At 34.9% G+C, this 22513-nt stretch overlaps 4 protein-coding genes across 4 annotated transcripts in view; 1 reads left to right on the forward strand and 3 right to left on the reverse strand.

Moving 5' to 3' along the window:
* Nucleotides 1-1304: 1304 nt before the first annotated feature.
* LOTGIDRAFT_110347 (hypothetical protein) lies at nt 1305-4412 on the forward strand (the record flags this gene model as incomplete). The annotated part of the gene is made up of 7 exons (XM_009047074.1): nt 1305-1512; nt 1764-2023; nt 2208-2332; nt 2711-2834; nt 3190-3360; nt 3789-3911; nt 4260-4412. 7 exons carry the CDS (start codon nt 1305-1307, stop codon nt 4410-4412), a joined length of 1164 nt encoding a protein of 387 aa, XP_009045322.1.
* Nucleotides 4413-8436: 4024 nt separating this feature from the next.
* LOTGIDRAFT_177766 (hypothetical protein) lies at nt 8437-10223 on the reverse strand (the record flags this gene model as incomplete). Its single annotated transcript, XM_009047075.1, has 4 exons — nt 8437-8817; nt 8905-9111; nt 9161-9162; nt 9233-10223. The coding sequence occupies 4 exons, from the start codon at nt 10221-10223 to the stop codon at nt 8437-8439; spliced, it is 1581 nt and encodes a 526-aa protein (XP_009045323.1).
* Nucleotides 10224-10331: 108 nt separating this feature from the next.
* LOTGIDRAFT_156439 (hypothetical protein) lies at nt 10332-16279 on the reverse strand (the record flags this gene model as incomplete). The annotated part of the gene is made up of 10 exons (XM_009047076.1): nt 10332-10723; nt 11055-11203; nt 11542-11726; nt 12175-12381; nt 12804-12880; nt 13549-13669; nt 14299-14435; nt 15185-15316; nt 15632-15773; nt 16256-16279. Coding segments are annotated over 10 exons (1566 nt in total), but the record flags the coding sequence as incomplete, so codon positions are not given.
* Nucleotides 16280-20867: 4588 nt separating this feature from the next.
* Nucleotides 20868-22513, reverse strand: part of LOTGIDRAFT_156440 (hypothetical protein) — a gene marked incomplete at both ends in the record, with an annotated part of 3618 nt that continues 1972 nt past the window's right edge. The window contains 2 exons of the mRNA XM_009047077.1: nt 20868-21622; nt 22256-22389. Of these exons, the coding sequence (XP_009045325.1) occupies nt 20868-21622; nt 22256-22389 (889 nt within the window). The remainder of the gene's footprint in view (nt 21623-22255; nt 22390-22513) is intronic.

A 22513-nucleotide genomic window follows, 5' to 3' on the forward strand; every position in this document is an offset into this window, starting at 1 on the left:
GTGAAAGGGGACTACTTTGACACTAAAACTGTAGAGTGTGCAGAATGTGGGTATGGAACTTATCAAGATGAGATGGCTTCAGATACCTGCAAACCTTGTCCAGGTGAGTTTAATTTTAGTCCTATAGACCGTGTCCAGGTGAGTTTTAATTCTAGCCCGACAAACCTTGTCCAGGTGAGTTGAACTACTGTTCTACTCTGACGTAACTACGTAAGCAGATATACAGGTGGGATATCGGTACGTTTAGGGACAGGCATAAAACGCCAATGTTTGTTGAAGTTGCTCCGACCCATGTTTGGATTTTGAGAATTTTCACCACATGGATAGAAGATTTGGCATAACTAAACGTGCAGATACCCTATCTGTATATCACGTCTATGGGACTCATAGGGTCTGGTTTGTCGGACTACTCCGTCGTTATGATCACCCATATAGCTCTAAGTTCTGTTACCTTGGTCCAGCCTCTGGTGTAGAAGATATGGGTCTGAACAATTTCGAATAAGGACTTGACCCATAATGTTGTTTCGACATTTTCAGCCTACCTTACTTGAAAAAAGAAATAATGCTAGTTTTTGTTAGAAGTTATGTGGTTTTTTTTAGGTATTCTTACAACTAGACAGAGAGGTTCTGATAGCTTGGAACATTGTGTTTGTAAGTATACATTCTACTGAAGCCAGACCTTTTATTTCCTATAATGCTTGAAGAGAAGGCCTACCGCATATTCCCCACTTTTCACGTTCCAATTATTAACTGTCGAATTCAAAATGCAGCAACTCTGTAAGCATCTCATAGTGCGCCTGAGAGGGTTCTGCCTAAAAAAAAAACTGAATTTATTTGGTGCATCCTGACATATATTTTGGTTGGTGCAAAACGTATAAAAATCATATTTTCAATTTTCACTGCGTACCTGTTATCTATTTCAGCTCGCTGTTTATTGAATCCTAGCTATTGTAGAAATGGCGGAGAGTGTATTTATAACGATACTACGATCAAGTGTATATGTCCAAAAGGTTTTGAAGGAAAGCGCTGTGAAAAAGAACCAGGTATATTCTGCTTTTCAATCTCTAGATATCCCTAACCTTTTTTAATACTTGATGGAGATTGGTTTCGACCACTCCTAATCAGCTAATGTTAGCCGAGCAATTTTTGTAGCTAGTACAGTATAATGTTTATTTGAGCAAGGATCACAATTTCATTACATTTTGTTTTATTCGAAGCCTTTTATTGTGTTCTGGCATCTGACAGTCATGCTTGCTTGAACTCAAGTTTTCCTATATATGTTTCATCTGAACAAAGTAATAGATATGTATTGTTCTTCTATTTCAGATGAAATAACAGATTATAAGCGAGTATGTTACTATGGAAGCTGGGAAATCTATAAAACAGGAATCTATAAATTTACCGCTGATAGTATTCCAGATCTAGATCTCTGTACTCACTATATCTATTCATTCGCTGGAGTCGACCCAAAAACTAAAACTATTGTACCTCTTGACGAAGTCGACGAGAAAAGTAAGTGAGAAACCATGTTTAGAACTGTTTGCAAGTCCAGCTCTGTTTGTTAAAGGGATATATTCATTTAAATATGTGCTTTCTGCATTAGCTGAAATTTAACATTATCAGTTGTGTGGCTTATAAATTTATCTGCTCCAGTTTGGGGATTTGAAGACGGGTAACGCTATGCATTGTGCAGTGAGCGAAATTTCCTACTCTATCCCTTCAACATATGAACAATATTTATATTTTCTGTATATTATTTTCAGCGGGATATGAGACCTTGACGGACAAGAAGAAGATCAACCCTGACATTAAGGTCATTCTGGCCATCGGCGGTTGGACATTTTCAGCTTTACCAGCTTTTACAGAACTTGTCAAAACTGACGAGAGTATGGAAGAATTCTGTGAGAATGCTGTAAAATATTTGAGAAAATGGAAATTTGATGGGGTAGATATGGACTGGGAATATCCCGGTAATCGAGGAAGTCCACCGGAAGATAAACATAACTATGCTACTCTATTGGAGGTGAGTTTAAGTGATCTGCAGTTAAAGTTGAGGGTGGGGCGTGGGGAGGTGTGGCTTGGGCTTATACATCGGCTAAAAGAAGTGCACAAAAAAACTAGAATAATTCTGCCAACTTTTTGTCTTATCTTTAAAGGTAGGGTATGTAACATCTTCTTGTCATGTTGTCATTTAATTCTGATTTCAGAGAATGCGAGAAACTTTTGAAGCAGAAGCCGAAGAGACTGGTAACCCACGTCTACTCTTGTCTTCAGCAGTCCCGATTGGCAAGTCCATCGTGGATTCTGGATTTGATAGAAAGAGACTGGGAGAGTATGTATAGCCTATTATAATTGATCAGCCCAATTTGATTATAATGCGAATCTGAGCGTTTCCTTTCGTTCTTTTTATTTCTGCGGTTGACTCAACTCGTCAACTCAACTCTGATGAAACCTGTATGCGTCTCCTGTTTTGGTTCATTAAATATTCAACCAATGAAATGCTCAGCCCAGCGGCTTTTGTACAGGGGGTCCATATGCCCCGACTTCCCCACTTTCAAATGTTTTTTTATAATTTCACGTAGGGAAAGAATGTCCAGTACCTCAACCCCCTGGAACATTTTGTGTCCCCTGCTCGACCGGTCATCTAATGTTTCCTGCAAACGCCACTGTTGGGCGCAAATTTCACAGAAAACAATTTTTTTATCCACAGAGCTGTAGATTTTTTAAATATTATGGTTTATGATTTATACACAATATTCTCTGATAATGTGGGTCACCATGCTGGTTTATATCCGAGAGCAGGCGCTACTGGTGAAGATCTACAACTCAATGCTGTAAGTTATCTCCCTGTGTTATCTTTTCCGTTATAACCGGATACATAAAAATAAAATTCGACCCCTAAAACAATAACCGAAATCTACTTGTGATGGCGGAAATTGCTGCAAAGCTTATAAACTCGTTTTATGATTATGTATATATCATTGGTGTCCAGTGGCCTATTTAGGTCTTCCCCTCAGGCCTGTAAAAATTCTTATTTCAAATTGAAAATTAAGTCCTCCAAAAGCTCAAAATTCCTCTCAGGCCCTCTGTAATCCATCGAATTCTAGGGGGCCTCTGGCACTCCGCAGTCTCAAGGCCTCCCCTCGGACTGACAACTCAGGAATGATGACCTTTTTTTTTTAATTTTAGGAATGGGGTATGGGATATTGGGCAGAAGAAGTGGAAAAAGCGAAACTGATACTCGGTCTACCAACTTATTCTCGTACTTTCACCATGAATACTACGGTAAACGAGCCCGGGGACTGGGACGTCAGTGCTGGAGTAGCCTTCAGTAAAGTGTCCGTTGTAAGGTATTATGAGGTATGTTGATCTATGGTAGCTCATAGCGGTCATATTACATTTACTATCATATATACTGTAAAGTAGCTTTAACAAAGGTTTCATTGTCAATATATTATGAGGTATGTTTTTCTATGGTAGCTCATAGCGGCCACATTGAATTAACTATGGTACTAGGGAATACGATTCCGGAGACGGGGCCCCAGTACTTGACTAGCCGTAGTTACTACGAAGTAGATTGATCTTTCACTGTGTAAAATGATAAAATGTCGGGTCAGTCTCTTTTCCGGGGGCCCCACGTAGACACGCCACTGGGTATGGATCATCATAAGTTTCATCTTCACAATGGACAAGGTATAAGATAAGTATAAGATGAAGACGTTATACCTTGACCATGGTGAGTGAAGATGACTAGAGTTATGACTAGAGCTTGACTCTATTTGATTCAGATTTGTACAAAGTTACAAGACGGTACATGGACAGAAGGCTGGGATGATGAACAAAGTGTACCGTTCGCCTTCACAGATACAGAATGGTCGGGATATGATAACGAGAGAAGTGTGCAAGCAAAGGTTTGTAACCAGTCAGGTGTCTTGCCATTTCGCCCCCATCTGCTTTGTTTTTAAAAATAATCTTTCTAACAAATTATGCCTGTTTGAATTCCAGTCCTGTGTATTTTGGTACTGGGGCAGTAGGAATTTATTAAAGAATAGGCTGTAATGTTGCTGCTTAAGTAAAAGTTCCAAACCACAAACACAAACCACAAGCTGGTGTAGCAGGCATCTGTCCAAATAGCTATAGCCTATCAGAGGCTGGAAAAGAGACAGCTGTTTCGGTATAGCTCTTTGCTTAAGATGTGTAATAAACCTACATCATTGCAAGGATATAAACCTATATATATCTTATACGTATCATTTCAGGCGGACTTTGTAAAAGATAACCAATATGGTGGATTGATGGTATGGCAGCTACCAGCTGATGATTTCCCGGGCACGTCCTGTGGAAAGGGGAAATATCCTATAATTGATGCTATGCGCAAATCACTCGAGAGCTCCCGGGGTAATTTCATCTGATATTAAATGTTTTTAGTTCAGTAGACTGCTTAAAAAAATAGTTTTCAAAAAACGTTTTGTCTTGAGGTCAAACTGTCTAGTAGGTCTACATATACGTCTAATTTGAATTAATTTGACTTTCAGATGAATGCAGACCTGGTACGTATGGTCATATCAACCGAAAAGGGTGTTCACACTGTCCTAAAAATACCTATCAACCACGACACAAGTCTACTTCCTGTCTCAGTTGCCCAGACGGGTTGATAACAAGGTCTGAACGCTCAACAAACTTAAACGATTGTATATGTAAGTAAGGACTCTGGAATTTGTTGTTATGCAGGCCCTTTTCCCTACGATTGTGTATGCTACGACATGTTCAGACATCGTAGTGAAATCCCTCTGTGTCACAGCCTGTAGACAGACTTGATTGAGGAGCAAGTAGTATATCCGGTGGGCCAATGGTGTGTGGTGTTTAGTTGCAGTAACGGAATTGATCGGTTGTCCGAATTTTTGAATAATTGAATTGATTTGGTGCAATAGTTTTGAGCAAAAACGTTTAAACATCATATTTTTAAGTTCGTTAAAAATAAAGCGAGAACCCTTGGACCGATTGTGCAACCTACCGTTATGTTGATGAGTCCAATGGTAAGATGAATTTTACATAATAGCGATCGTTATTACAGGTCGCGGAAGCTATTTCAGATGCCCACTATGTGCTTCATAAAGACTAGATTACAGTTTGGGCTTGTTTGTGCTTTTAAGTCGGACCTTTTATGAATACGTAGATTAAACGAGTCTTATTGAGTCCGGATGTGTAAATGTCGTTCAAATCTTACATGAAAGGATTGTGTTTTTCAGCTCTATGTGATTTAGAACCCAACTACTGCTCGAATGGAGAATGTCGATCAACTAAAACTGGGCTACAGTGTAGTTGTTCTGAAGGCTACACGGGTCGATTCTGTGACGAACCTGTGGTGCCCATTGGTAAGTAGTTTAACCAAAGAATTTGGGTTGAGTAGAAATTTAGGTGGACTCTTTTGTGAGAAGAATAATAATTCCGGGCTCTCCGAACAGAGATGTTTGGTTACTGCAATTGTTTTGCCTTACGAACTTTTATTCCTTGTCTGTAGATCTTCAAATCTTTACCAGACATATTTATGTAAAAGATAATTTTCATTCTATAGAATTGAACTCTTGTTAGGGTTGGTTGAGGAAGGGTTCGCATACGTTCTCAGAAGACATTGGATCAGAGGGGGGCTTTGTTAAGGCTTTGACACCATTTTTTTTGGGAGGGGGGGGGGGGGGGGGTTGATTTTAGTCTTGAATATAATGTATATAGTCTTCAGAAGTACTAGAAATTGACGAGTCGTCATTTTAACATTCAAACGCGGATAATTCTGGACACATGGATTTGAATGCTCAAATTTCGATGGTGAGTTGTGAAAACTATTACTGATTAGCTCAGCTAAAAAAAATTCCATTTTCTGAAACTCGGTTCTCTTAATTTCAGCTGAGCCTCGAGACTCCACACAGAAACTAGAAATCATTACCTCAACGTTTGCCGCCATTTCTTGTCTCCTGCTTCTAATACTGGTTGTCATGGTGGTCGTTATGTATAAGAGGTAGGTATAACGCTGGGATTTTGAGACGCGAACAGCAGGTGTATTCCGATAAGCACCTTTTGTTCGAGTCACGAAAGTATACTAGTAATATATTGTGCTAAAAGCTGCAATCAATTGCGGTTTTCTTTTCTTTTTCTTTTCTCATAATGACAATCCGTCCACTAATTCATTTTCCTTTTTTTCAGATTTAAAGGTTCGCGACAGGACTACGAAGTCAAACCTAATGGTTTCTACCAAACATGATATAACGGATTTTGTCTTGAGAGATATCATTTTTTAATTTAGTATTTTTTTCTGGGTGTGGGGTACCGTGGACATGGTTCAACCAATCCCTATGGTAGTTGAGCCACTGACAAGTGAGGGAATTAAACTAAATATCCATCCAGGTTATTCATAAATACATTTAAACCAATCAACACAACAAAAATATAACAATTAAAATTAAACAGTGTATAAATATATATTAATAAATTAGATTTGTGTTATATTATATTATCATCTTCTAATAGAACGTATAACATAAATTTTATTACATACCATCTACATACATGTAATAGGGCATACAACTCTATTACATTTTATTTCTTAGTTTATTTTATTTCATTTCTTAGTTTATTTTCATTTCATAGTTTATTTCATTTCTTAGTTTATTTTCATTTCATAGTTTATTTCATTTCTTAGTTTATTTCATTTCTTAGTTTATTTCATTTCATAGTTTATTTCATTTCTTAGTTTATTTCATTTCTTAGTTTATTTCATTTCATTTCATAGATTATTTTATTTCATAGTTTATTTTCATTTCATAGTTTATTTCATTTCTTAGTTTATTTCATTTCTTAGTTTATTTTCATTTCATAGTTTATTTCATTTCTTAGTTTATTTCATTTCTTAGTTTATTTCATTTCATAGTTTATTTCATTTCTTAGTTTATTTCATTTCTTAGTTTATTTCATTTCATTTCATAGATTATTTTATTTCATAGTTTATTTTCATTTCATAGTTTATTTCATTTCTTAGTTTATTTTCATTTCATAGTTTATTTTATTTCTTAGTTTATTTCATTTCATTTCTTAGTTCATTTCATAGTTTATTTTTCATTTCTTAGTTTATTTCATTTCATAGTTTATTTTATTTCTTAGTTTATTTCATTTCATTTCTTAGTTCATTTCATAGTTTTTTTTTCATTTCTTAGTTTATTTCATTTCATTTCTTAGTTTATTTCATTTCATTTCTTAGTTTATTTCATTTCATAGTTTATTTCATAGTTTATTTCATAGTTTATTTCATCTCATTTCTTAGTTTATTTCATCTCATTTCTTAGTTAAAATACATTTCATAGTTCATTTCAGTTCTTTGTTTATTTCATTTATTGCTTAGTCAATTGGTAACATGATAAAGTGCATTGAATTTGTGCTACATATATTGCAAATCATCTACAATGGCATACAACTCCAATTAATTGCTTTTTTTGTCGGAAAATTGTGATTTCGCCCGGAAAAGACCTTTCAAGACTTGCTTATATGATAAAATACATTTTGAACAAAAGTTGATTGCATTTGTTTATCGTAATTCTATAGGGCATACAACCCAATTAAGTTAATGTCATTTCTTTCCTTTTAAAAAGTTATATCAACTAAACGTTTAGACAAGTAAATGAATTTGTCAAAATTTGATAGAATTTTTGTGATACAAATTGCATTAAAACTTAGCTCTATCCGATACTGAAGAAAACATTAAAATGATTTTAAACTAATAAAATCCGTACAAGCAAACAATTCCAGTAAGCAAAAATCTCGCCCAAAATAAGACAAAGCCGGAAGCAGTAGTTGTATAGTAGTGGACTCAAAAGAGAAGTACCATCAGGTGTTTCGAAAAGTGTAAACATGGCCTGCCTAGCACGTGACACCCGCCACTACAATCTATGCCCGACTGAAACAAATCAGGCAAAGCAGATTTTTTGTGTTTAGCAAGGGGTATTCCATAACTACCATAAAATTTTAAGTTTGTGAGTCATTTAACCCGTTTCAACAGTTTACAAAATTAAAACTAGATCTCTAGCTAGGAAATCCTCAAAAAGGGAACTAGCAGAGCGGATGAGTTGTGAAATGTTCACTCCATGAGCTGCTGATTGCGGTATGTTAATGGAAAATTTAAAATAAGAAAATCAAAGTCGTCACATTTATCCAGTTCTAAAAAATATTTTGTTCGGAAATCAACAAAACCATCGAGTGTTGGGTCTCTTTTAACTCACAATAACAAATAGAATTCGAAAATAAACACCAATTTTAGCTGTGAAGAAATTTTTACTTTTTGACCTCGTCTTCATCCATACTGAAATCTATTTCATTCTCTTCTAAAATCATTAAAATAGTTGTCTTCTTGTGATGAATTTTAATGATACCATGCAAAAGTTGATAATATATTTAACTACCATGTTTTTTCTTTCTATGTTGGTTTCTATGAGAACTTGATATAAACATTTCATTACAAACATCACATTTATAGGGTTTCTCTCCAGTATGAGTTCTCATGTGAGTCTGTAGACTACCAGCCCGATTACAACTATAACTACAAACATCACATTTATAAGGTTTCTCTCCAGTATGAGTTTTCATGTGTCTCTGTAGATGACCAGCCTGATTACAACTAAAACTACAAACATCACATTTATAAGGTTTCTCTCCAGTATGAGTTCTCATGTGAGTCTGTAGATTACAAGCCTGATTACAACTAAAACTACAAACATCACATTTATAAGGTTTCTCTCCAGTATGAGTTCTCATGTGAGTCTGTAGACTACCAGCCTGATTACAACTATAACTACAAACATCACATTTATAAGGTTTCTCTCCAGTATGAGTTCTCATGTGTCTCTGTAGATGACCAGCCACTTTACAACTAAAACTACAAACATCACATTTATAAGGTTTCTCTCCAGTATGAGTTCTCATGTGAGTCTGTAGATTACCAGCCCGATTACAACTATAACTACAAACATCACATTTATAGGGTTTCTCTCCAGTATGAGTTCTCATGTGAGTCTGTAGACTACCAGCCCGATTACAACTATAACTACAAACATTACATTTATAGGGTTTCTCTCCAGTATGAGTTCTCATGTGAGTCTGTAGATACCAGCCACTTTACAACTAAAACTACAAACATCACATTTATAAGGTTTCTCTCCAGTATGAGTTCTCATGTGAGTCTGTAGATTACCAGCCTGATTACAACTAAAACTACAAACATCACATTTATAGGGTTTCTCTCCAGTATGAGTTTTCATGTGAGTCTGTAGATTACCAGCCTGATTACAACTATAACTACAAACATCACATTTATAGGGTTTTTCTCCAGTATGAGTTCTCATGTGAGTCTGTAGACTACCAGCCACGTTACAACTATAACTACAAACATCACATTTATAAGGTTTCTCTCCAGTATGAGTTCTCATGTGAGTCTGTAGACTACCAGCCACTTTACAACTATAACTACAAACATCACATTTATAGGGTTTTTCTCCAGTATGAGTTCTCATGTGTCTCTGTAGATGACCAGCCTGATTACAACTATAACTACAAACATCACATTTATAAGGTTTTTCTCCAGTATGAGTTCTCATGTGAGTCTGTAGACTACCAGCCACGTTACAACTATAACTACAAACATCACATTTATAAGGTTTCTCACCAGTATGAGTTTTCATGTGAGTCTGTAGATTACAAGCCACTTTACAACTATAACTACAAACATCACATTTATAGGGTTTCTCTCCAGTATGAGTTCTCATGTGTCTCTGTAGATTACCAGCCACTTTACAACTATAACTACAAACATCACATTTATAGGGTTTTTCTCCAGTATGAGTTCTCATGTGTCTCTGTAGATGACCAGCCACTTTACAACTATAACTACAAACATCACATTTATAAGGTTTCTCTCCAGTATGAGTTCCCATGTGAGTCTGTAGATGACCAGCCTGATTACTACTAAAACTACAAACATCACATTTATAAGGTTTCTCACCAGTATGAGTTTTCATGTGAGTCTGTAGATTACAAGCCTGATTACTACTAAAACTACAAACATCACATTTATAGGGTTTCTCTCCAGTATGAGTTCTCATGTGTCTCTGTAGATTACCAGCCACTTTACAACTATAACTACAAACATCACATTTATAGGGTTTTTCTCCAGTATGGGTTCTCATTTGGTACTGTAGATGACCAGCCTGATTACTACTACAACTACAAACATCACATTTATAGGGTTTCTCTCCAGTATGAGTTCTCACGTGAGTCTGTAGACTACCAGCCACTTTACAACTATAACTGCAAACATCACATTTATAGGGTTTCTCTCCAGTATGAGTTCTCATGTGAGTCTGTAGATTACAAGCCTGATTACAACTAAAACTACAAACATTACATTTATAGGGTTTTTCTCCAGTGTGTTTTGTGGGCAAGGGTAAAATATTCTCTTTACAGATATTTAATGAAATTTTCGAGTCCAAATCATCGTCATTTTGAATTAGCTCCAGAACCTGTTGACTTTGTATCTTTGAAAGATGATGAATTGATTTAAGATCTCCATTGAGTAATGTTCGAAGTTTTTTAATGTTGATGGTATCATAATGTCTCGAATATAAATGTTTTAACAGTAAATTTGGCACTGCTAATGACATCTGACAAAATGAACATGGATACACATCTGAAATACAAAAAAAAAATTTCGCTTGATAAATTAATGAATTAATGTAAGTAATAGTTAAAAATAATTTTATCCTATTTTGTCAATCAGAATAGAAGGTTGTTTTAGAAATCCGCAGGGGGTTGTTTGGGACTTAAGATCGGAGCTGAAATCTTATAAACCTAATGTTATCGCATAAATGAGTGTTCGCTAATTTTCAAAGGGTTTAACTAAGTCTGATTGTATACACTTAAAAAGTATTGACCACTCATAGTTGTGTATTTCCTAAAACTTTGATTTTATTTTGGGTCATTTTTTAAGAAATATTTTGTATGCTGATTTTTGTAATTACCTTCGATAGCTGGTTTAGCACCATTCAATCTCCATGGAAACGTTGAAAATTTATTTCCCTTTTTCATATTTTCATGATAGGCTACAAATGTTGATTTTGACCAGAGAGGTCGATTTATTCCTAAATCTGCGCCATATTCATTACCATACCTACAACAATATCATTAAAATATAAGTTGAAATCTTGAATTCAAAATAATGTGGACTCTTTACTGCTAAAATAAAGATAATCTACTATAATCCGTTATCTTAAAATCACAGATCAAATTCAACTATGATTTTTCATTTAGAAATATTAAAACAGAATTTGAATCATGTTGTTACTATGAGTTTCTTCAGACAACTAACTTATTTGAACACAATGTATAGATACAACTGATGTCAAATTTCAACTGTTGTACTTGCACACGTCATCTTGGCTCTATCCTCGCTATTCCATTTCCAATGGTGGCGCTCACGTGCACGTATTTCAAATAAAAGTTACATACCAAACTAAAATTTCAGAACCTGGTGGAATTTCTTTGAAAGTTCTGTAATAAATTTCACCACAATATTGATAGGCAGTAACATTCTGTTCCGATTCAGTTCTAGCACAGTTTACAAATCTCATCCAATTTGATGTTGCTGGATTCTTGGCATCCACAAAATGGTGATGTTTGCCTTCTTGATAAATCTGAAGAAAAAACAATTATGAGGCTTTGTAATGCAAATGTCGTTAATTACAATATTTTTAACATTCAAAGTCAAATTAGCTTTATTCCCAACTCTTTATTTCGAATATAATATTAATATTTCAAACATATACCGCAGTGGCACATACTGCTTCTTTAACCTGTTTTAGACACAATTTTAGCACACAGCAGCTAGTAATCACTCCTTAATGTAAGTATGGAAGAAAGTACTCTTCAACTGAGTGATTAAACTTCCAGTGGCGTAGCCAGGATTTCATTGACGGGGGACCATCCGAGCACCTTTTTTGCCTCCCCCTGAAAAATTGTTATATTTAGGAAGGCGGTGAATGCATTTAACGCACCATGACTTCTCCCCTTGCCCCTAAATACGCCAATGGAAACTTCATGAAAGTTGAACTCATCCTTCACAAGATAATGACAGTGTATTACCTGCCAACAATAACCAGAATTATGAGCCGTTTCTGTGTCTTTTATGATATCTCCACCGTATGGACCAAATCTACTTCTATTTGGAATGGTTATAGATGCAAACGTTCCGAGCCCAGCGTTTGGTATACTTGATTCTTTAATTTCAATACAATCCGGTGCTGTCAGGTAGCATCTATTTTTATCTTTCTGACTTACACTTTCCTCGACCTATTAATTAATAATTGAAAAAGTTTATAAACAGTGACTGCATATATATATCTTCAAAATATACAGGGCTACAATACTAATTCCAAAATTTTAAACAAAATTCCCATTTTGAGAGCAAAACTTTCTCATATATCATAAAGTTAACCCTTATTACTTATTTGTCTTATTTATAACTAATCCAATTATTAATTTTGATTTAAATCATACAAAATACGGCATAAATTTGCATTTTTCAAAGATTTCTATTTACAAATACGGATGTGGTTAGTGGTTTCTTCTGCCAAATAGTTTAATCCCGTTTTAATTGTTTTATGTTCATCTCATAATGTCGACGCATGTGAATAAAAGTAATACCCCTCATCAAGCAGCTTTCGAAATTGGGAAATAATTCTAACAAATCTAAAATCATCTAAATAAATCACCTGTTTGTTTTCTATGATATTATACGATCCGTGAACTGGACAATCTCCACCATACTCCATATTACATTCTTCACAATCTACAAATAAATACCATGATTAAAGTGATACTACGTCTTAGAATGAACATAAAATTTAATTCACAAGAATGGTCAATATGAGTCTATATTCATCAGTGAACTTTCCTGGTGTCATAAAGTTATAACAGAATCCCTGTAAAATCGAGAAAATTGGAAATTCATAAAACTAAGTAATTATTGAAAAACGCTTTATCATAATATTAAGGGTTTTCAATAGTTAATTACATATTTATGGATAATTACTAAGTTTTTTAGATTTATCAGATTATATAAGGATCCTGTTATGTTATTTATGACACCAGGTATATCTTCTGGCTCTTAATCGCCTAGTTTAAAATTTTATGTTTATTCTAAGACGTAGTATCACTTTAAATAAAGAATGGAAATATAGCAGGACAATATGCAAGTTCCTTTAGCAACGGTACGATGACTATCCACATCTAGCTATTCCAATTAGGTCATTAAAGAATGCTATCACAATTGAAATATATCTCGCACTAAAGAGAAACTTATGCTTCTATTGAATTCTAGAAATCGTTCGTTTTCATTCTTAAAAGTGAAATGGATAGCCGAAATCTGCAAGAATGTGTGGACGAAAGTACAAATTTAGACAACTTATCCTTTTTGAAGAATAAAACATTTTTCCAGCATCTAAAAAATGCACTTACAAAGAAATTCGTCATCATCAGGAACCTCAATATTCATATAATTACAAGTGTCTCTTTTCCTCAATGGATATCGTGGCTCAGGTTTACTCTTTACATCTTTCTTCACTTTTTTACCCGAGTCCTGTAAAATTGACGACAGAAATGGAAAGGGGTTTGTCAATAGTTTCGTGTGTATGTGTATCGGGATCATCGTATTCCGAAAACGGGCGTATGAGTGTGCTTTGGACACGATGATCGAGGACTCCTCTTACAGTTTCAATTAGCACCATTCAAATTTTCAATCAGACGTCTGTGGTTTTTCCAACTCTACTACGATATTTGGAGAAAGGTTTGGACATTATATACGGTTAAGCATTTCTATAACTGCAGGAACCAAAGAACTGGCAGAAATGTGACCGCAATGGAAATAAAAAAAGAGCCAGGAAACCTCTTAACAACAAATATAATTAATTAGATTAAGAAGACTGTATCCATCCTTAATTCAATCTTACCTACTAGAGTATAACCTATTTGGTTCCATCAATAAGATTTCCTAACAAAAATTTCAAGTTGAACATCTTATTTTCACAACTGATAGAAGGTTGAAATAAAGCCTTTGAAACTGTTAACGACCTCTCTTTTGTTAATACCGGTAAGATAATAAACCTTCTCTCAAGGGGAAATGAGATCAGACTTCACAAGTCGTGGAAGAATGTCCGGTGACAAAAAATAAATCCAGAACCCTGGTTAATGTGGATTAATCTAACTTACAGTAGGTATGTTCACATTGCATGAAATAATACGGCGTTTTCGTGGCATCTTGACTTCTGTTTTTATTGGTACAGTAGAAGTAGCAGTAGAAGAGGTTGTTTTAAACGGAACATGAAACCTTGGCACTAATTTACAGTCTGAAATTTTAATTTCATATAATAACTGAATGTTCTTCATGTTCGAAATATTAATTAAAAAAATATCATATTCAACAATATTAATCGGTGATGGTGCGAGAACTACATCGAAACGTTGCAAGTTGATAAATATTTGGTTCAAGAAGCGTATTGAAACGTTGAGAATGATAAATATTCTAGAAGAAGGCTATCTTTCAATACCAACTGAATGGTTTCTTTTAAATATGAACATGATTAAAACTATTTTGACTCTGTGTCAATGCCTTGCTCTCTGACCACTAAATAAATACTTATCGAAATGTTTCTAATGAATTATCATGTATTCTTAATCATATCATTATGTTCTTATTGCATATAATTAAGAGTTTTGACCAATCATAAATGTCTATGTATATACAGTCTGGATAAACAAAAAAAGACTTTGACCTTTCTTGATCGGTAATTCATTGGAATTCTGCTGGTAATTCTCTTCTAATATAGCTAATTATGAATTAATTATGGACATGTGAGACAAACTGGTATTTTTCCAAGTTATTATAACACCTCTACTTTCTATTCATAAAAGTATTAGCATTTTCATTTTCAAAAATGAAAATAAGGGAACCCATCTTTAAGTTTCGTTGCTAAGGTCTAGATGTGCTTCAAAAATATTCAAATGGTGCAAAATATTTTGATTTGATTCGATTCTAGCGTACGACCTGAAAATATAGGATTATTTACTTCCTCGCTTCCTCAATAATACTACTTACTTTTAGCTTTCTTTTTAGAAGATTTATTTGGAGTCCATTCTTCGTCACTCTCTTTTTCTGATTCTGAATCTTCTACTGATTTTTTTCTCTTCCATTTAGCAGTCATAAAACCTGGCTTTTTCACAGGTAGACCTACCGATGTCAATTTTTTATATAATTTTATTTATTATCCATCCATGCTTCAATTTTTAAGATGTATCAATTTAGTGTGAAATTCCACGATCAAAATCTGATTTGTGGTGTTATAAAAGAAATTCTTTAAAGCACGATCTTCATGGCTTTTTTAATATGATCGAGTATAAAAAAACATTTGTGATTTTATTTGTTTAAATAAATTATCTTGAAACAAATAGTTTTCACCAAAATCACTAGTAATATTTTCAAATACAAAAAAAATGTCGACACACTGTTTTTTGAACATATAATTTTGAAACGAAAAGTTCTTACCCATCAGAACCATCATCTCATAGTTCTCTCTCAGGTTTTTGTACCTATTCTTTTCATAGTCCGACATTTCTTCCAGTTGTTTTTTGGTGAAAAAACTATCCACTTCATTTGGTATCTGTTTACTTTTAAAATCTAACTGTTTCTATATAAATAAAAACCAAGATTCACATTCCCTAACAATTTGTGCAGGGGTCATCAATTAATGCATCAAAAGGACCTTTGTTGTCTCCCTTATCTTGAAAAGAAAAAGCAGTAAGGTGGGAATACACGATGTTCGGTGTCCGGTGCGGGATGATCGATACAGTAGAATTTGTAACACGCGAGGCCTGTACTGGGTAGGGTACGCCTAGCCTACATATATGGATTTGAATCTTCTATTTACAATGGCCTTATTATTAGTTAAAAAATATTCTGATGCAAACACCAGTGCTATCAAAACTTACGAAATATTCCATGTCAGACTAATGTAATTTTTTTCAACCTTGGTATCTAAAAAAATTCAGAGAACATTTGTGATGTGGTTTTCTAATTTTTTCATTGGAAATAGTGCTGAAACGTTCATATAAATTCATCTACAATATATGGGCTTGAACTATATTTGAGCTAGTAGACCTGAATTTTTACCTGCCCAAATTTACTGGCCCCCATTTCGGGCACTGCCGACGTTAGCCTACGGCCGTCTGATTGAAAATCGGTCTGGCGCAAATTGATGCCAACATTGTCCCCATACACATAATTTTTTTTCAGAAAACATCTTTACAATGCCCATAAATAAGGACAGAGGGCTCATGACCATGTACGTTTGTATGCTAGTAAGTATTAAGTTCAATTATGTATACCAGTGAGGCACTGGCGGCGCCGAGACTGGGTGGGGGCAATTGGGGTGGGGTACGTTTAGATGGAGCAGGATGTGCTTGGGGCAGGTCTGTTAAAGGTCATTTTTGAAGTGAACATTAATAGAGTCTACTCAAAATGCATCTCAATCAGTTGGCTTCTTCTTCTAGGGCCCAAAGGTCAGCAGACCCAGTCTTAATAAAGTCTCACGTCCGAGGCCGGGTTTGATTCTAGCCACTCTAGATTAGGCTAGCTAGCTCAGTCAAAAAAAGAGCACAAGTTGGAGATATAGGTAAAGATCTAAGTATGGAACCATCTTTCTTTACTTTCCTTTATAAAAAGCACTTACCGATTTAGGTTTAGATCTGTTGATTATTAGTAATCAGTTGTATCGAAAACCACCGAATCATCGAATCGAAAATTTGTGAATTGAGCAGGCGACGAGAAAAAGCGCGCCAAATATAGACTTCATTTTCCAGTCGACAAAAACAACAACACGTCATCACAATATTTGAGGCAAATTCTTTACAGCTCTCTTTCAAAGTTTGAAGTTTTGTGTTATAAATGCTTACTTTGGACTTCAATGCATTTCAGAAACATTTCATTCGTGCATTCTTTGGTTAGACGACAATATCTCGGAATATTATTTGGAATATAATGGGACTTTATTTTATAAAAGATCTTTTACCAGCAAAAAAACTCATAGTTGTTAAGGGGAGATAACTTATTTTTCGAGGGTACAAACAACAGTTAAATTATCTATTTACAAGCAGAGCCGTATATATACGGCTCTGTTTACAAGCCGTGTATTTCGTATATTTGAAAACTGGTACCAGGTGTCTAGATGAGCAAGCTACCCTGCCTAGCGCCACACCCGTCATAGCTGCTCAACACACACTACAAATAGGAACGCACCAACCAGCCCAGTCGCCGGGAATGAGTTTTGCAGATTTTGTACTCAGAAAATTTGAAGAATTTTAGAGGCCCAGAGAACTCTTGTGGCAATTTTGAGGATTTGAGTCGATTAGGTAAATACCCTTGTAGTAGTAGCTTAGATGTTAAATGCTTCGATCTAGCTAAGAAATCGGCGTAGAAAGAACTTTCTCCAGAATATTGACCCAATTGATACACACATCTATTGGCCATCGTATCACGAAGACGGGTTTTGACATGGTCTTATTAACAATAGAATATACCAGATAGCAGCTTCTAGCTTACACCCATCACCACAATGTCAAATTATAACGAACTGCGTCTCATACCTTGACGTAGGAGATGCATATCAGTATAGATGTATTCTAATTCGAATTTATTCCCAGCCCATCAGTGTTACAGATCTGGAATTATAGCATGGATAAGTCGTCTAGTCGTTCACATTGGACGATAAACCAAATCTGTCAATCTCATTCATATGTACAAATTTAGTCTATCGAAATATTGCGTAAATATTTTGGACTAATTCTGACCCACGTAAAATAAAAGTTTATCATTATTGCCGGCACTAACTAATATAAAGAAAGTAAGAAAGAGAAAATTTTGCCTGATTGAACACTGCATGGAATGAATTACCAGTTCATGTTATCTCAAATCTTACTTTGTAAATGAAGTGTAGCTATGAGAACTCTACGAAAGGAATGCCCAGTTGAAAAACTTTGTTGCAGATAAGTTCCAGGTGTTCTGGACAAAGCATGCCCTGGCCTAATACCGACGCCCGTCATTTTCTTTTTTTTCAGATGTTAAACTCAAAGGTTAGATTGTAAAGATGTTTTCTAAAAAAAAATATGTGTATACAGGACAATGATAGCAACATTCAAATTTTCAATCAGAGTCAGTGGTTGAAAATTGACTGCCTATTGGAGGGTGATTTGTTCACGGTCAAGAAAATTGAACGCACTGGCTGCATCAAGAGGGTGGTGATTAATAGGGGTAAATTTGGTTAAAAACTGTAAATTTTTGGTGCCAGTTCATTGAAGGTGGTACTGAATACAAGTGATCATTGTACATGTTCGACTCTAGATGCAAATAAGAAAGAAAATGTCTATTGTTACGGCATTATGCCTAGCTATAAAAGATTCATTATAAATTACGACTGTCGTAACTCTATCCCGTACCCAGTTATAAATATGACTAAAAAATTAAAACGTATTTATTAAACAATAAATATAATTTCATAGAATTTGAGAATACAGAAAAGTATTTTTCTTATTCAAAATAAAACAGTTGATTTCAAAAGATAAATATTAACGGGGGTCTGGGCTTAAATCCCCACATGAGTCGAGATAATACCTTTTTCTATTAAGTTTCCCCCGGTGTCCGATTCCGCCATCCCGCCAGGTCATTTAGACTTGATATTCGCGAACTGAAAAGCACGTTTTTCTGATGTAGGCTGCAATAAAAAGTTATCAAATCGTTCGGACAATAAACCGAGGCAACGTGTGTGTTTGAACGTTAAAGGTCTCTCGACAGATAGAAAAGAATAGGCAATACCATTGTTCTTGGCAAAACTTCTCTCATTGCACACGGCCTTATTAGCCCAAACAAGTGCAGAAAAAGGCAGTCGTTAAACTCAATTTCATTTCAAAAGACGATTAGAAGTCCTCCACAAATAGATTTAATTTCAGAAATCAGTTCATTTGTATTTAAGATCATTTAACCGAAATAACAGCTCATATCTGTCTCGACCTTTATTTATTTGCCGACATCCATTATCAAAATCCAGTGAAATGTATATCATATTGTACTATATATACATAATTCTATATCTTTTTAATAACACGTCTGGGAATATCACGAGCAGTCATATTGAATCTGGTTATATACATCAACCAACACAAAACCAGAATGTGCTTTCAGACTTCTTAACTAATATTACTGGAATGTCATACGAAAATTTTTTTTTTGAACCAACCAACAAAATGAACAATAACAAATATCCTTTCTGTCAAGTTTGCCCATGATTTATCGACAAAACTAATTTAGCATTTCAAAAACCCGTATTTGACACACACAAAAAACAATGGCGTTTCCAAAATTTATCTTTTATCATAAATTGATAAAAATGTTGAAAGTGCGTGGGGGGAACCCGGGCCAGCCACCCCACCCCGTAGAAGCGCCAATGAAAAAGACCTGATCACAATAACAACCAAATCAATAAAGCCATTGATTGAATGAAAATAATTACATCTTCTAAAATGAGTTATATAGTGAACATCTCTAGATTCTAGATTAAGGGCCGTATGCAGCGCTCTTACCTTGACTAGAGTTGAACTTTGGTTAAAGTTGAACTTTACAAAGATAGGATTAAGGCTTTCATTTTCTACATTTGATAGTCAAATTTAAGCATGACTTTCGTAAAGATCGACCGGTGCATACCTAAAGTTCGACTTAAGTCGAGCGCTGCGTGCATATGGCCCATAGTTTTTTACTTTTCTTTTTCACATTAACGTGATTCTTACATTTGACAATGTCTGTCTTTAAGGTGTGCTAGCTTCATAAACACAGAAAGTTTGTCTTAATACTTTCTCTGAATGATGGAAAACAAATAAATAAACCAAGTACTAACGATCCGAACCGCAAAACCAAACTCGAAATCTAAAACAACATTTTGACGAAACATTCGTAGCAGCAAATAAACATTTCACATGAGGAGGTATATCAATCATTAGTGAGTTTATAATGCAATAAGTGATGAGGTAAAAGGTACAAAAATAACAATATAATCACCAATATTCGTATCATAATAATTATCGTTGTTAGATTCGTTTTCACATACCATTACAAAATACTGTTCTATATGTACGTTATGTAAAAATAAATATCTCTTATGAGCATGATAGTTGATCATCATTAGTTTAAATTATATTCAGTCAAATCACTAATAGATTGACATTGTGAAGATGCGATTTTGGGGGGTGTGATGTTAGATAATCCACTTTCACCCTACGGGAATCGGTAATATCGAAAGTTTTTTACTCTGGCCGATAACCTTAAAAATATATACTGGTATGGTGAAGTCGATTTTTATGACACTGCTCAATAATCCGGACAAGGAAAAATTGAAATATAGAATGAATAATTCTGTTAAACTATAAAAACGCTTCAATAAGATTAATTTCCTTGAAACCTGCATGCAAAGTCGCTTAATGAGAATTTTACTGTATTTAATTTTCGCGTGTCACAATGGGTAAATTACTGTATTTATCAGAAAGATCAAGTTGTTTTTCTCAAGAAATATAATTTAGAAAATTCCATTAAAAAGTTCTAGATAAATAAATAATAAATGAACATTTACACCACAAAATAATCGATACTTAAATTATTTATCAGTTAAATATGAAAATAACTTTTGATTCATTGAGATCACTTAAGGCAATTCTCATTTGGAAGGCCGTTTAGATCATTCTTAGATGAATTCTATATTTTTCATCTGAATTCCTCGACTGGAGCTAACCGAGTCACTTGGTCGCCTATAGAGTTCATGACGGAGACGTAAGAATAATTTATTTCTGACGACAGGATGACTTAAGGAATATAAAATAGGGTTTGTAACTGTAGATAATTTTGCCACTAGCTGGGGAATAACTGATATCTGTGGCGTTATAAACGACTGGTTTCCAAACTGACCAATTAACGCTATAATGACGTACGGTACCCAAGATAAACAAAATACAACGACTGTAATTAGTAGCGTTATAGCTGTCTTTCGTTCACTACGAAATCGTTTTGGAATGGAAGCTTTACCTTTACTGATAATCACTGCAGAACGATACGACTTCATTTCACGAGAGTGTGATGATATAAGATGCAATATTCGTGAATAGGCAAATAGAATAAAACACAGTGGTAGCACAAAATTGAAGAAGGCGATGCTCAGTATGAAGGAGCGGTTTGTCCACGTTGTGGAAAGATAATCGAACGTACAAGTAGTTCCCGAGCCATCTAGCTGATATCGACTCCATCCTACCACTGGAGCCATCGACCAAGATAACGAGTAGATCCACACGAATCCGGAAATACACATGGTAGCACTTTTAGACCGTGGATAGTTTGGATTATTGTATCTTGTTACCGTTATAAATCTATCGAAGGCAATGGCGGAATAACTGTTCATTATAAGTAGTCCTGCTGTTCCGGTAATAGTAGCATATATCTCACAAACTGAAAATATAACACGATTGATTATGATTCAAAATATATGTTTTATGCTTTGTGAGTCTCTTTGAAGGATGAAAAAGGGTGATTTGGAAGAGTCTCATAAACGGAAATATAACGTGATAAAGAATTTTAAAAGATATCAAAATATGTCTATGCTTTTAGTCTCTTTTAATATTATAGATGCAAGAAGTTGATATGGAAAAGTCAAAAGTTAGACAATTTTTAAAAAATGGGATCATATTGATTAGAAAGCCATTCTCGATCTGAACCGAAATGTTATGAAACATTGTTTCATATATGTCCATTCAGTAGAAACATGTATATCCTGTCGATCATCTTCACAATGTCAAGAAATTACGAACTATGTATTATACTAGTCTTCACTGTTCTTGTATCACGGAATTCTGCGATTTGGATGGAAGGTATGCTAGAGAATACAGCCACCAGAACCCCCGACAGAAAGTCTATAAGCATTATCGGGGCATGATTGGTTGATTGGCTAACGTACAATCCAATAAAATTACTGCATTTCAACTTCCGGCTCACAAGAATGGTTGCAATTGTAGTCAAGGTTAAAGACAAAGTTCGTAATATCTAAAGATTGTGAAGATTTGATTAAATGCGAATTGTACTTACTTTTATGTCCGAATATCCATTTTTGAAGGAAGGAGGAGGTAGCATAGAGAGGAAAGTCCACAATACACATGATCAAACATCCTACACAGAGGTTTAATATTAACATATTAGACGTAGTGCTTAATGATTTAATTCTGAAACAGACAGAAAAAACGATTTATTTTCAAAACATCGGGACATGGGATTCAATTCTTCAGTGTTGATTCCTAGTCAGTGGCGGAGCCAAAGGGAGGGGGGGGGGGGGGGGGGGGGGGGGGG

This window comes from Lottia gigantea (assembly GCF_000327385.1).
Source record: "Lottia gigantea unplaced genomic scaffold LOTGIsca_11, whole genome shotgun sequence".
Classification (NCBI taxonomy): domain Eukaryota; kingdom Metazoa; phylum Mollusca; class Gastropoda; family Lottiidae; genus Lottia; species Lottia gigantea.